The sequence below is a fragment of the Phocoena phocoena genome, chromosome 5, assembly GCF_963924675.1.
Source record: "Phocoena phocoena chromosome 5, mPhoPho1.1, whole genome shotgun sequence".
Taxonomy (NCBI): Eukaryota; Metazoa; Chordata; class Mammalia; order Artiodactyla; family Phocoenidae; genus Phocoena; species Phocoena phocoena.
Window position 1 is genome coordinate 74,932,824 of NC_089223.1, and position 12,514 is coordinate 74,945,337.

A 12,514-nucleotide genomic window follows, 5' to 3' on the forward strand; every position below is an offset into this window, starting at 1 on the left:
GGCTATGTACCAGATGAAGGAACAAGATAAAAACCCAGAAAAACAACTAAATGAAGGGGAGATAGGCAACCTTCCAGAAAGAGAATTCAGAATAATGATAGTGAAGATCATACAGGCCATCAGAAAAAGAATGGAGGCAAAGATCGAGAAGATGCAAGAAATGTTTAACAAAGACCTAGAAGAATTAAAGAACAAACAGAGATGAACAATAAAATAACTGAAATGAAAACTACATTAGAAGAAGTCAATAGCAGAATAACAGGCAGAAAGAACGGGTAAGTGACCTGGAAAACAGAATGATGGAATTCACTGCTGCGGAACAGAATAAAGAAAAAAGAATGAAAAGAAATGAAGACAGCCTAAGAGATCTCAGGGACAACATTAAACACAACAACACTTGCATTATAGGGGTCCCAGAAGGAGAAAAGAGAAAGAAAGGACCAGAGAAAACATCTGAAGAGATTATAGTCGAAAACTTCCCTAACATAGGAAAGCAAATAGCCAGCCAAGTCCAGGAAGCACAGAGAGTCCCATACAGGATAAACCAAAGGAGAAACACGCCAAGACACATATTAAGCAAACTGGCAAAAATTAAAGACAAAGAAAAATTATTGAAAGCAGCAAGGGAAAAACGACAAATAACATACAAGGGAACTCCCATAAGGTTAACAGCTGATTTCTCAGCAGAAACAATACAAGCCAGAAGGGAGTGGCATGATATACTTAAAGTGATGAAAGGGAAGAACTGACAACCAAGATTACTCTACCCAGCAAGGATCTCATTCAGATTCGATGGAGAAATCACAAAAGCTTTATAGACAAGCAAAAGCTAAGAGAATTCAGCACTACCAAACCAGCTCTACAACAAATGCTAAAGGAACCTCTCTAAGTGGGAAACACAAAAGAAAAGGACCTACAAAAACGAACCCAGAACAATTAAGAAAATGGTCATAGGAACATGCATATCGATGATTACCTTAAACGTGAATGGATTAAATGCTCCAACCAAAAGACACAGGCTTCCTGAATGGATACAAAAACAAGACCAATATATACGCTGTCTACAAGAGACCCACTTCAGACCTAGGGACACATTCAGACTGAAAGTGAGGGGATGGAAAAAGATATTCCATGCAAATGGAAATCAAAAGAAAGCTGGAGTAGCAATACTCATATAAGATAAAATAGACTTTAAAATAAAGAATGTTACAAGAGACAAGGAAGGACACTACATAATGATCAAGGGATCAATCCAAGAAGATGTAACAATTATAAATATATATGCACCCAACATAGGAGCACCTCAATACATAAGGCAACTGCTAACAGCTACAAAAGAGGAAATCAACAGTAACACAATAATAGTGGGGGACTTTAACACCTCACTTACACCAATGGACACATCATCCAAACAGAAAATTAATACAGAAACAAAAGCTTTAAATGACACAACAGACCAGATAGATTTAATCGATATTTATAGGACATGCCATCCAAGAACAGCAGATTACACTTTCTTCTCAAGTGCGCACGGAACACTCTCCAAAACAGATCACATCTTGGGTCACAAATCAAACTTCAGTAAATTTAAAACTCTGAAATCATATCAACCATCTTTTCGGACCACAATGCTATGAGAGTAGAAATGAATTACAGGGAAAAAACCATTAAAAAAACACAAACACATGGAGGCTAAACTATACGTTACTACATAACCAAGAGATCACTGAAGACATCAAAAGAGGAAATCAAAAATACCTAGAGACAAGTGACAATGAAAACATGACGATCCAAAACCTATGGGATTCAGCAAAAGCAGTTCTAAGAGGGAAGTTTATAGCTATTCAAGCCTACCGAAAGAGACAAGAAAAATCTCAAATAAACAATCTAAACTTACACCTAAAGGAACTAGAGAACAAAGAACAAACAAAACCCAAAGTTAGCAGAAGGAAAGAAATCATAAAGATCAGAGCAGAAATAAATGAAATAGAAACAAAGAAAATAATAGCAAAGATTAATAAAACTAAAACCTGGCTCTTTGAGAAGATAAACAAAATTGACAAACCATTAGCCAGACTCATCAAGAAAAAGAGGAAGATGGGGCTTCCCTGGTGGCGCAGTGGTTGAGAGTCCGCCTGCCGATGCAGGGGACGCGGGTTCGTGCCCCGGTCCGGGAAGACCCCACATGCCGAGGAGTGGCTGGGCCCATGAGCCATGGCCGCTGAGTCTGCGCGTCCGGAGCCTGTGCTCCGCAACGGGAGGGGCCACGACAGTGAGAGGCCCACATACCGCAAAAAAAAAAAAAAAAAAAAAAAAAAAAAAGAAAAAGAGGAAGAGGACTCAAATCAATAAAATTAGAAATGAAAAAGGAGAAGTTACAACAGACACCGCAGAAATACAAAGCATCCTAAGAGGCTACTACAAGCAACTCTATGCCAATAAAATGGACAACCTGGAAGAAATGGACAAATTCTTAGAAAGGTATCATCTTCCAAGACTGAACCAGGAAGAAATAGAAAATATGAACAGAACAATCACAAGTAATGAAATTGAAACTGTGATTAAAAATCTTCTAACAAAACAAAGTCCAGGGCTAGATGGCTTCACAACACGTGAATTCTATCAAACATTTAGAGCAGAGCCAACACCCATCCTTCTCAAACTCTTCCAAAACATTGCGGAGGAAGGAACACTCCCAAACTTACTCTATGAGGCCACCATCACCCTGATACCAAAACCAGACAAAGATACTACAAAAAAAGAAAATTACAGAGCAATAACACTGATGAATACAGATGCAAAAATCCTCAACAAAATACTAGCAAACAGAATCCAACAACACATTAAAAGGATCATAAACCATGATCAAGTGGGATTTATCCCAGGGATGCAAGGATTCTTCAGTACATGCAAATCAATCAATGTTATACACCATATTAACAAACTGAAGGAGAAAAACCATATGATCATCTCAATAGATGCAGAAAAAGCTTTTGACAAAATTCAACACCCATTTATGATTAAAAAAAACTCTTCAGAAAGTGGGCATAGAGGGAACCTACCTCAACATAATAAAGGCCATATAAAATAAACCCACAGCAAACATCATTCTCCTTGGTGAAAAACTGAAAGCATTTCCTCTAAGATCAGGAATAAGACAAGGATGTCCACTCTCACCACCATTATTCAACATAGTTTTGGAAGTCCTAGCCATGGCAATCAGAAAAGAAAAAGAAATACAAATTGGAAAAGAAGAAGTAAAACTGTCACTGTTTGCAGATGACATGATACTATACATAGAGAATCCTAAAGATGCCACCAGAAAACTACTAGAGCTAATCAATGAATCTGGTAAAATTGCAGGATACAAAATTAATGCACAGAAATCTCTTACATTCCTATACACTAATGATGAAAAATCTGAAAGAGAAATTAAGGAAACACTCCCATTTACCACTGCAGCAAAAAGAATAAAATACCTAGCAATAAACCTACCTAGAGACAAAAGACCTGTATGCAGAAAACTATAAGACACTGATGAAAGAAATTAAAGATGATACCAACAGATGGAGAGATATACCATGTTCTTGGATTGGAAGAATCAATATTGTGAAAATGACTATACTACCCAAAGCAATCTACAGATTCAATCCAATCCCTATTAAATTACCAATGGCATTTTTTACGAACTAGAACAAAAATCTTAAAATCTGTATGGAGGCACAAAACACCCCGAACAGCCAAAGCAGTCGAGGGAAAAAAACGGAGCGATAGGAATCAGACTCCCTGATTTCAGACTATACTACAAAGCTATAGTAATCAAGACAGTATGGTACTGGCACAAAAACAGCAACAAAGATCAATGCAACAAGACAGAAAGCCCAGAGATAAACCCATGCACCTATGGTCAACTAATCTATGACAAAGGAGGCAAGGATATACAATGGAGAAAAGACAGTCTCTTCAATAAGTGGTGCTGGGAAAACTGGACAGCTACATGTAAAACAATGAAATTAGAACACTCCCTCACACCATACACAAAAATAAACTCAAAATGGATTCAAGACCTAAATGTAAGACCGGGCACTATCAAATTCTTAGAGAAAAACATAGGAAGAACACTCTTTGACATAAATCACAGTAAGATCCTTTCTGATCCACCTCCTAGAGTAAAGGAAATAAAAACAAAAATAAACAAATGGGACCTAATGAAACTTCAAAGCTTTTGCACAGCAAAGGAAACCATAAACAAGACCAAAAGACAACCCTCAGAATGGGAGAAAATATTTGCAAACAAATCAACGGACAAAGGATTAATCTCCAAAATATATAAACAGCTCATGCACCTCAAGATTAAAAAAAAAAAAAACAACCCAATCCAAAAATGGGCAGAAGACCTAAATAGACATTTCTCCAAAGAAGACCTACAGATGGCCAAGAAGCACATGAAAAGCTGCTCAATATCACTAATTATTAGAGAAATGCAAATCAAAACTACAATGAGGTATCACCTCACACCAGTCTGAACGGGCATCATCAGAAAATCTACAAACAAATGCTGTAGAAGGTGTGGAGTAAAGGAAACCCTCTTGCACTGTTGGTGGGAATGTAAATTGATACAGCCACTATGGAGAACAGTATGGAGGTTCCTTAAAAAACTAAAAATAGAATTACCATATGATCCAGCAATCCCACTACTGGGCATATACCCTAGGACAACCATAATTCAAAAAGACGCATGCACCCCAGCGTTCATTGCAGCACTATTTACAATAGCCAGGTCATGGAAGCAACCTAAATGCCCATCGACAGACGAATGAATAAGGAAGATGTGGTACATATATACAATGGAATATTACTCAGTCATAAAAAGGAACGAAATTGGGTCATTTGTTGAGACATGGGTGGATCTAGAGACTGTCATACAGAGTGAAGTCAGAAAGAGAAAAACAAATATCGTATATTAACACATGTATGTGGAACCTAGAAAAACAGTACAGATGAACCGGTTTGCAGGGCAGAAGTTGAGACACAGATGTAGAGAACAATCGTATGGACACCAAGGGGGGGATGCCGCGGAGGGGTGGGGATGGTGGTGTGATGAATTGGGCAATTGGTATTGACATGTATACACTGATATGTATAAAATTGATGACTAAGAAGAACCTGCTGTATAGAAAAATAAAATTAAATTTTAAAATTAAAAAAAAAAAAAGCATTGGCACAAGGAGAGAAAATAATATTCTTCTTCAACAGTAAAAAAAAATTAAAAAAGAAAAAGGAGGAAGCTCCCAATTTCTCCTAACATTATCATTTTTTCTTAATTTGCCAAAAATGTTGGATACATGTATATCTATAACTGATTCAGTTTGCTGTACACCTGAAATACAACACTGTAAATCAACTATACTCCAAGAAATTAAAACATAAATAAATTAATTAAATTAAATAGATAGCTAGTGCAAAGCAGCCACATAGCACAGGGAGATCAGCTCAGTGCTTTGTGACCACCTAGAGGGGTGGGATAGGGAGGGTGGGAGGGAGACGCAAGAGGGAGGAGATATGGGGATATATGTATATGTACAGCTACTTCACTCTGTTATAAAGCAGAAACTAACACACCACTGTGTAAAGAAATTATACTCCAATAAAGATGCTAAAATAAATAAATAAATAAAGCTACTATGACAGGAAAAACAAACAACAACTTAATGAGCTCTCAGAAGAGTGAAGGTGGACCTTTGCCATGCCTTATATATAAAAATTAACTCAACACAGGGAACTATACTCAATATCTTATAATAACTTTTAATGGAAAAGAATCATAAAAAGAATATATACATATATATGTATAACTGAATCACTTTGCTGTGCACTTGAAACTAACACTACATTGTAAATTAACTATTCTTCAATGTTTAAAAATATCAGAAAAAAAATTAACTCAAAATGGATGAAAGACCTAAACCTAAGACTAATTTTTTGCAGGGGGGCTGCACCGCATGGCTTGTGGGATCTTATTTCCCCAACCAGGGCCCCGGCAGTTCTAACCACTGGACCTCTAGGGAATTCCTAAGACTAAACTTATTATAAAACTCTTAGTAGAAAACATAGGGTGAAAGGTCCACGACACAGCAGTTGGCCATGATTTCTTGGATATCAAAGGACAGGCAACAAAAGAGAAAAATAGAGAAACTGGTCTATAACTACATCAAAATTAAAAACTCCTGTGCAAAGAAAAAGAAAAAATTTTTTAAATCTTCCTAGGCAGAGAATACAGTCAATAGAGTGAAAGTCAATAGAGGAAAAGAATAGAATACAGTCACAGAATGGGGAGAAAATATTTACAAATCATAGATCTGACAAGGGAGTTAATACCTGAAATATATAAAGAACTCCTTCAACTCAACAACAAAAAACAAACCTGACCAAGAAAGGACTTAAACAAGCATTTCTCCAAAGATGATATACCAGTAGCCGATAAGCACATGAAAAGATGCTTAACATCACTAATCATTAGGAAAATGTAAATGAAACAATGAGATACCACCTCACATCCATTAGGACAGCTACTGTCAAAAAAACAGAAAATAACGGTGGCAAGGATGTGGAGTAATTGGAATCCTGTGCACTGTTGGTGGGAATGCAAAGGGACAGCTTATTCTCAAAACTGAAGGAAAAATCTAGAGCTGTAACTTTAGATTCAATTCCTAACAATCTCAATGAGCAAAATTTTAAGTCTTCTGTATGCTTGAAAACTTTCATAATAAATGCAAGGGAGGTATTCATAAACCATTAAGAATTAATTAGCTAAAAAGAAACCTAATTGAAAAGGTTTTAAAAGCTGAACACAAGACCAATGGCAAACAATGACAATGTTTTCATAATTAGCTGTAATAAAATTAACATGAAAACAAAACTTATTCTTTTGACCGTAAATACTATAGAAACTATAACATCTTTGATGGTATAAAGAAATGTGTACATTTTTTGACTGTTCTACATAAATTTTAAAATCTAAACTTGGTAATGTGAAAAAATATACAAACAAAAATACAACTTTCTATTCCATTTATTTTGCTTTTCACAAACTGATTAAATTCATACATTAATATTTTTAGCATTTAATGTATAAAATTAGCATAAATCTATTAAAAACAAATCCTAAAAGGCAAAAAGAAGTATGAAATTTCAAAATGTGTTAGCTAATTTTAATTAATCAGTGGATACAAATAAGTGAGTATTTTATAAATCTATCTTCAGTAAATTAATTTTGCTCAGATCTCAAAAATCAGTAAGCACAGTTAATATGGCTAATATTCATTCATATGGATAGGTGGGGCCTTTAATATGTAGAGTAAGCACCGAAATTGTGTGTATTGTTGACTAACTTGTCTGTTAAGGATCTTCCAGAAAATCATTAATAAATAATCTATGTTCATTCGAAACACTGAATGCTACTTAAAAATAACGGCAGCTTTTTTGTTATATTTTTTTGTTAAGGTATAATCAGAGTAAAATGCTTGACAGCTAGATGAATTTTTATATATGTATACACCCGTGGTAACCACCAGCTAGATCAAAATACATAGTACTTCCAGCACTCAGAAAGCCTCACTCTTGCCCCTGTTATTCACGACCCTACCTACCCACCACTGTCCTAGTTTTTATCACCCAAAATTAGCCTGACTCATGTTGAATTTCATAAAATGAAATCATACAGTATGTACTCCTTTGTGTCTGGTTGTTGCCACTCAACATGTCTATGAGAATCATCCATGTTGTTTGTGTCAACATGCCTTTTTTTTTTTTAAACTGCTATGTAGTGTTCCACTGCATGATTATAGCATTATATATCCATTCTCTTGTTTACAGACATTTGGGTGACTTGCAGTTTGAATAAATCTGCTATGAATATTCTTGTACAAGTCTTTTGGTGGACATATGCACTCATTTCTCTCGGATTTCTCTTGGATATATACCTAGGAGTAGAACTGCTGTGCCAATAGTGAAGGTGTATACTTATTTAGCTTTGGCAGATACTGCTGGTTGAGTGGCTGAACCACATTCTTACCAGCAATGCATGAGAACCATTTACAAGTGTTACCTAATTGTGATGTGAATTTGCATTTCCCTGATGACTAATGGTGCTGAGTGCAGCTTATCAACCATACAGATATTCTCTTAATGCCCGTTCGTGTCTTTTGGAAGAGCAGTATCAATGAGTGCAATTTTTACGTGTTGTCATTTTCTTCCCCAGGTAAACAGACACCTTTAGTCATAAGAGGTGTCCCAGAAAAACATAATATGGTTTCCACACAGGGTAAGTTACAAAGTTAAGAAATAACCCATACTAACATAAGTTGTTAAATATTAAAGGTAAATCATCATCCACATGTATTAATAAAGACCAAGGTTAACAAACTGTTTTCTAAGATAACTGTTCCAAATTAGCCTTAACATTGACATTTAGATATCCACTGAATGTCAATTTACTTCAATAAAGGGTGGGGGGGCGGCTGACAAACCCATGGATATCCAATCTCACCTATTTTATCTGATGTCTCTGATATCTTTTAGTATTTCAATAATATAGATATGAAAAGACTAAATTCAGCTATTTGACCTGCCTTAGGAAATGGGAATAGCTGATAAAAAGTGTTCTGATACAAAATTTCAAGTTCTCTATATACACCATAATCTTTCAACTATTTATAGGAAGATAATCAGAAGTGGTAGTACTGCTGGTTTAACTCTGAGCAAAAAGAGAAGACAGTGGAAAATTTTAGTGTGGAGTTTTGTTTTCAAAGGGGTGGAGGTTTCATTCCGTCTGCTGAGAATAGCCTGAGTAAAGTCAGAAGCAGAAGGACAGGCTACTGTAACCGTCCAGGCAAGAGGCAATGCAACTTTGGACCAAGGTAGTAGTAATGAACTGCTGCTAAAATGTTGGCAGTTTCAACAACAGGATTTGCAGATTTCTCTGGTATAAAGGTACCAGAGAAAGAACAAGAATCACGATGAACTTTTGGCCTTAGCAACTGCAAGGATGTAGCTGCCAAAACTAACATGGGGAAGAAGTAAATTTTGGGCTGGGGAAATAGTTCAGTTTCCAACATGTTTGAGATGTCCATTAAATATTCAAGTATAGATGTTAAACAGGCAGCAGGACATGAGTCTAGAGTTCAGAAAATGTGAGTTGCAAGTATATAAACGGTGAAGTTATGAAATCAGATGAGCTCACCAAGGAAATGAGTATAGATGGAAAAAAGCAGACTTAGCCCTGAGGTATTCTCATGTACAAAGCTCCAGGAGATGAGGGAGGAACTAGTTGAGAAGTCTAGGAGTGGGAAAAGGAAGGGGAGAACAGAAGAACTGATGTCCTAGAAACCAAGTGAAAAAAAGGACAATGTCTCTAATACTGCAAATTTTCATTAATATCACTGAACAACAGAGCTATAAGGGGTCTTCGAGATGACTTTATAGATAAAAACATGGAGGCACAGAAATTCAATAAATTATGAAGTCACAAATCAAAAGAATGACAGAAGATAAAGTTAGGTCTAGTCCACAATGTTCAATGTTTAACAGTATGGAATACAGATCAAGAAACTGGATCCCAAGAGATGATCTACTGAGGGAGAGGCTTTACTCAGGTGTGCTATTAGAATGGAAAAACAAAACAAAACCAGCAACTCTTGTCTGTTTATCCAATTACTAAATATACCAAGTGACCCATATGCTAAATGCTGTCATCCTGTTTCAGCTTATTCAGGTTCATTTCTTTCCCTTTCTTAACAAATCAAACACATAACTTATTGTTTTCTTCTACCCCAATGTCTTTTTATATCTCGTCTTGGTTGTTCAATCCATACTGTTAGAATATGCCAGGCTCTAATCTAAGAGAAATACATAAAACAACTCATTTACTCTTCTCAACAGCCCTATGAAATAGGTATTAACCCCCAGTTTTTTCCAATAAGGAAACGAAGGCAAAAGACCAGGTAATTTACTCAAGACCACAAAAATGAGTAAATTGCAGAGCCACGATTTTAACTTAGTGGTTAAACACTATACTGCCAAGATAAAATCATACAAAACATGTGAAAGCACTGTACAAATGACGATACCACCTACAAAGGTACTTCTTAGAATCTTAGAACCTTAATCGCACTCAATTAACACGTTTTAACGTTTTTGTTGTCTACGTTCCATCCAAGTCAGAGCTGATTACAATACTTAAATTATTTTAGTCTTTCACAAATATCTTTCTGAGACAGCAAAAAATCAAATTTACCAAAACGACAAATAAAATCCAAGATTTTTCAAGATGGAAAGCTAGCATCTGACATTACCTAATAAATCACTATTTAAATATGGATTCCAATTTCAACTGTAACATATTTTCTCTTATGTACTTAAGAGACTTCATCTACTTTTAAAATTATTGCCAGATAAAAGTATAATATATGCTTATGTTTTGAGGCAAGTACACATTTAACACTCTAAACAGTCTTAGAATTCATATGAGAGAGGGTTGAAGGTGAATTCAAAATCTCTTACCATTGATCTTTCAGGATATCCAAACAAATAGCCCCTGTGACGGAACTAATATTAGGATGCCATATTTTAGTGATAACCGGACCTAGAATATAAAGCACATTTGAGTTTTAAAGTACAGAAGTAAAACATATATAGTTTAAGTAGAACTATAAGAAAATGAAATCCTCGAGCTAAAAAAAATGCTCATACTTACATCATTTTGCCTAAGTGAAGGGAAGGGTGTAAGGAGACAAAGCATTCAGTGAGTCAAATGCTATCAGTGACATACATTCTTTTTAAACCTTTTAATAAATGCTCAAAGAAACCCAACAATTAACTAGGTGTTTATAAATTACCTAGCATAGTGTTAGATGCTATGAGAAATTTAACATGGACTAAGATCCATTCAGGTAGATAAAGTAGTACAGAAAATCAAAATATAGATAGTAAATGGCAATTTTTCTAGAGTGAAGGGTGTAGAATAGGTTTGAAGTAAAAAGTAAGCAAAATCAGTACATGGAAACAGAAGTAGAAAGTGACTATAAGACTACTCCTGATTTTTTGTAGCACTTTTTTTCTTAAATACTTTAAAAAAATTTTTGACAAATATTTAAAAGGCCTACTATTATTTGCAGGCACTGAGGCTCAGAGTTTAAGAAATTTACCCAATATCAAGTAAGTAGTTTGCAACAGAAGATACAAACTCACACAATCTAATTTCAGATTCTGAGTGTACTTATTTAAGCATGAAAGAATAAGAAATCAACGGTGTGAAAATGCTAACTCTATCACATCACCTTGAAATGAAATCTACTTCATCAGCTCTTACTTATGAGCTTTTGGAGGAGGAACAGGAGGAGGAGGAGGAGGAGGAGGAGGAAAGGGGAGGAGGAAGAGGAGGAGGAGGAGGAGGAGGAGGATTATACCTGACACATATATATGATAGTCATCTAGGTCAAAATTCTTTAACATTTAACAGATTAATTACTATGAACCAGCTATGTTCTAGTACCTTGCAAAAATTAACTCATCAATATATGCTCTGTGATGAATTGGGAGACTGGGATTGACATTATACACTAATATGTATAAAATGGATAAACTATTAAGAACCGACTATATAAAAAATAAAATTCAAAAAATATATATGCTCCAAATGTAAGCTATTTATGAAAAGAAGCTAAAACAATTATCATGCTTCCACTTCTTTCCTGTGACTTGTCTATACTATCTGTTCTTAATTCCTCACATATTCACTCACTAACTCACAAGCCATCTGAAAAAGCACTTCCATTCACCAATGACTTCAAAACACTTAAAACTAATGGAGACTTTCCACTCCTTGATCCTTTTTAATTCTTAAAATAACCTTACTGCTTTCAATGATATCTACTTCTTTCCATCCACAGAACACCATGTCTTTAAAGGAGACTATCATTCTTCACCTGGGTTACTGAACAGTTTATGACTTTACTGCCTTCAGTTTCCTTCCCTCCAATCCACACTGAAACTAGAGAGCCTTTAAAACAAACCTGATTCATGTCACACTATTCTACTTAAGGCCCTTAACGACTTCTCATTCCGTTTATGTAAGCCCACACCATTAAACTGATTCTAGCCTCGCTCTCAAATCTCACATCTACCCTACGTTCAATTCAAGTGCTCAACAAGTCATATATTTTTTTTTTTTTTTTTTTTTTTACGCGGGCCTCTCACCGTTGTGGCCTCTCCCGTTGCGGAGCACAGGCTCCAGACACGCAGGCTCAGAGGCTATGGCTCACCGGCCTAGCCGCTCCGCGGCATGTGGGATCTTCCCGGACCGGGGCAACGAACCCGTGTCCCCTGCATCGGCAGGCAGACTCTCAACCACTGCGCCCACCAGGGAAGCCCAACAAGTCATATTTTTTTTAAAAAAATTTTTTTTTGGACTCAGGGTCTTCATACATTTCTTCTTTCAATAACACACCTTGATATC

At 35.9% G+C, this 12,514-nt stretch overlaps 1 protein-coding gene across 5 annotated transcripts in view; it reads right to left on the minus strand.

Moving 5' to 3' along the window:
• UBE2K (ubiquitin conjugating enzyme E2 K) overlaps positions 1-12,514 on the minus strand; it is a 77,474-nt gene that overhangs the window by 11,646 nt on the left and 53,314 nt on the right. For 3 of the 5 annotated variants that reach the window (XM_065877564.1, XM_065877563.1, XM_065877565.1), the window contains one exon: positions 10,561-10,636. The exons of 1 other annotated variant lie outside the window; for it this stretch is intronic. In XM_065877564.1, coding sequence (XP_065733636.1) covers positions 10,561-10,636 — 76 coding nt within the window. Of the gene's footprint in view, positions 1-10,560; positions 10,643-12,514 lie in introns of all 5 variants that reach the window. One more of the 5 variants, XM_065877568.1, reaches the window with a different exon arrangement.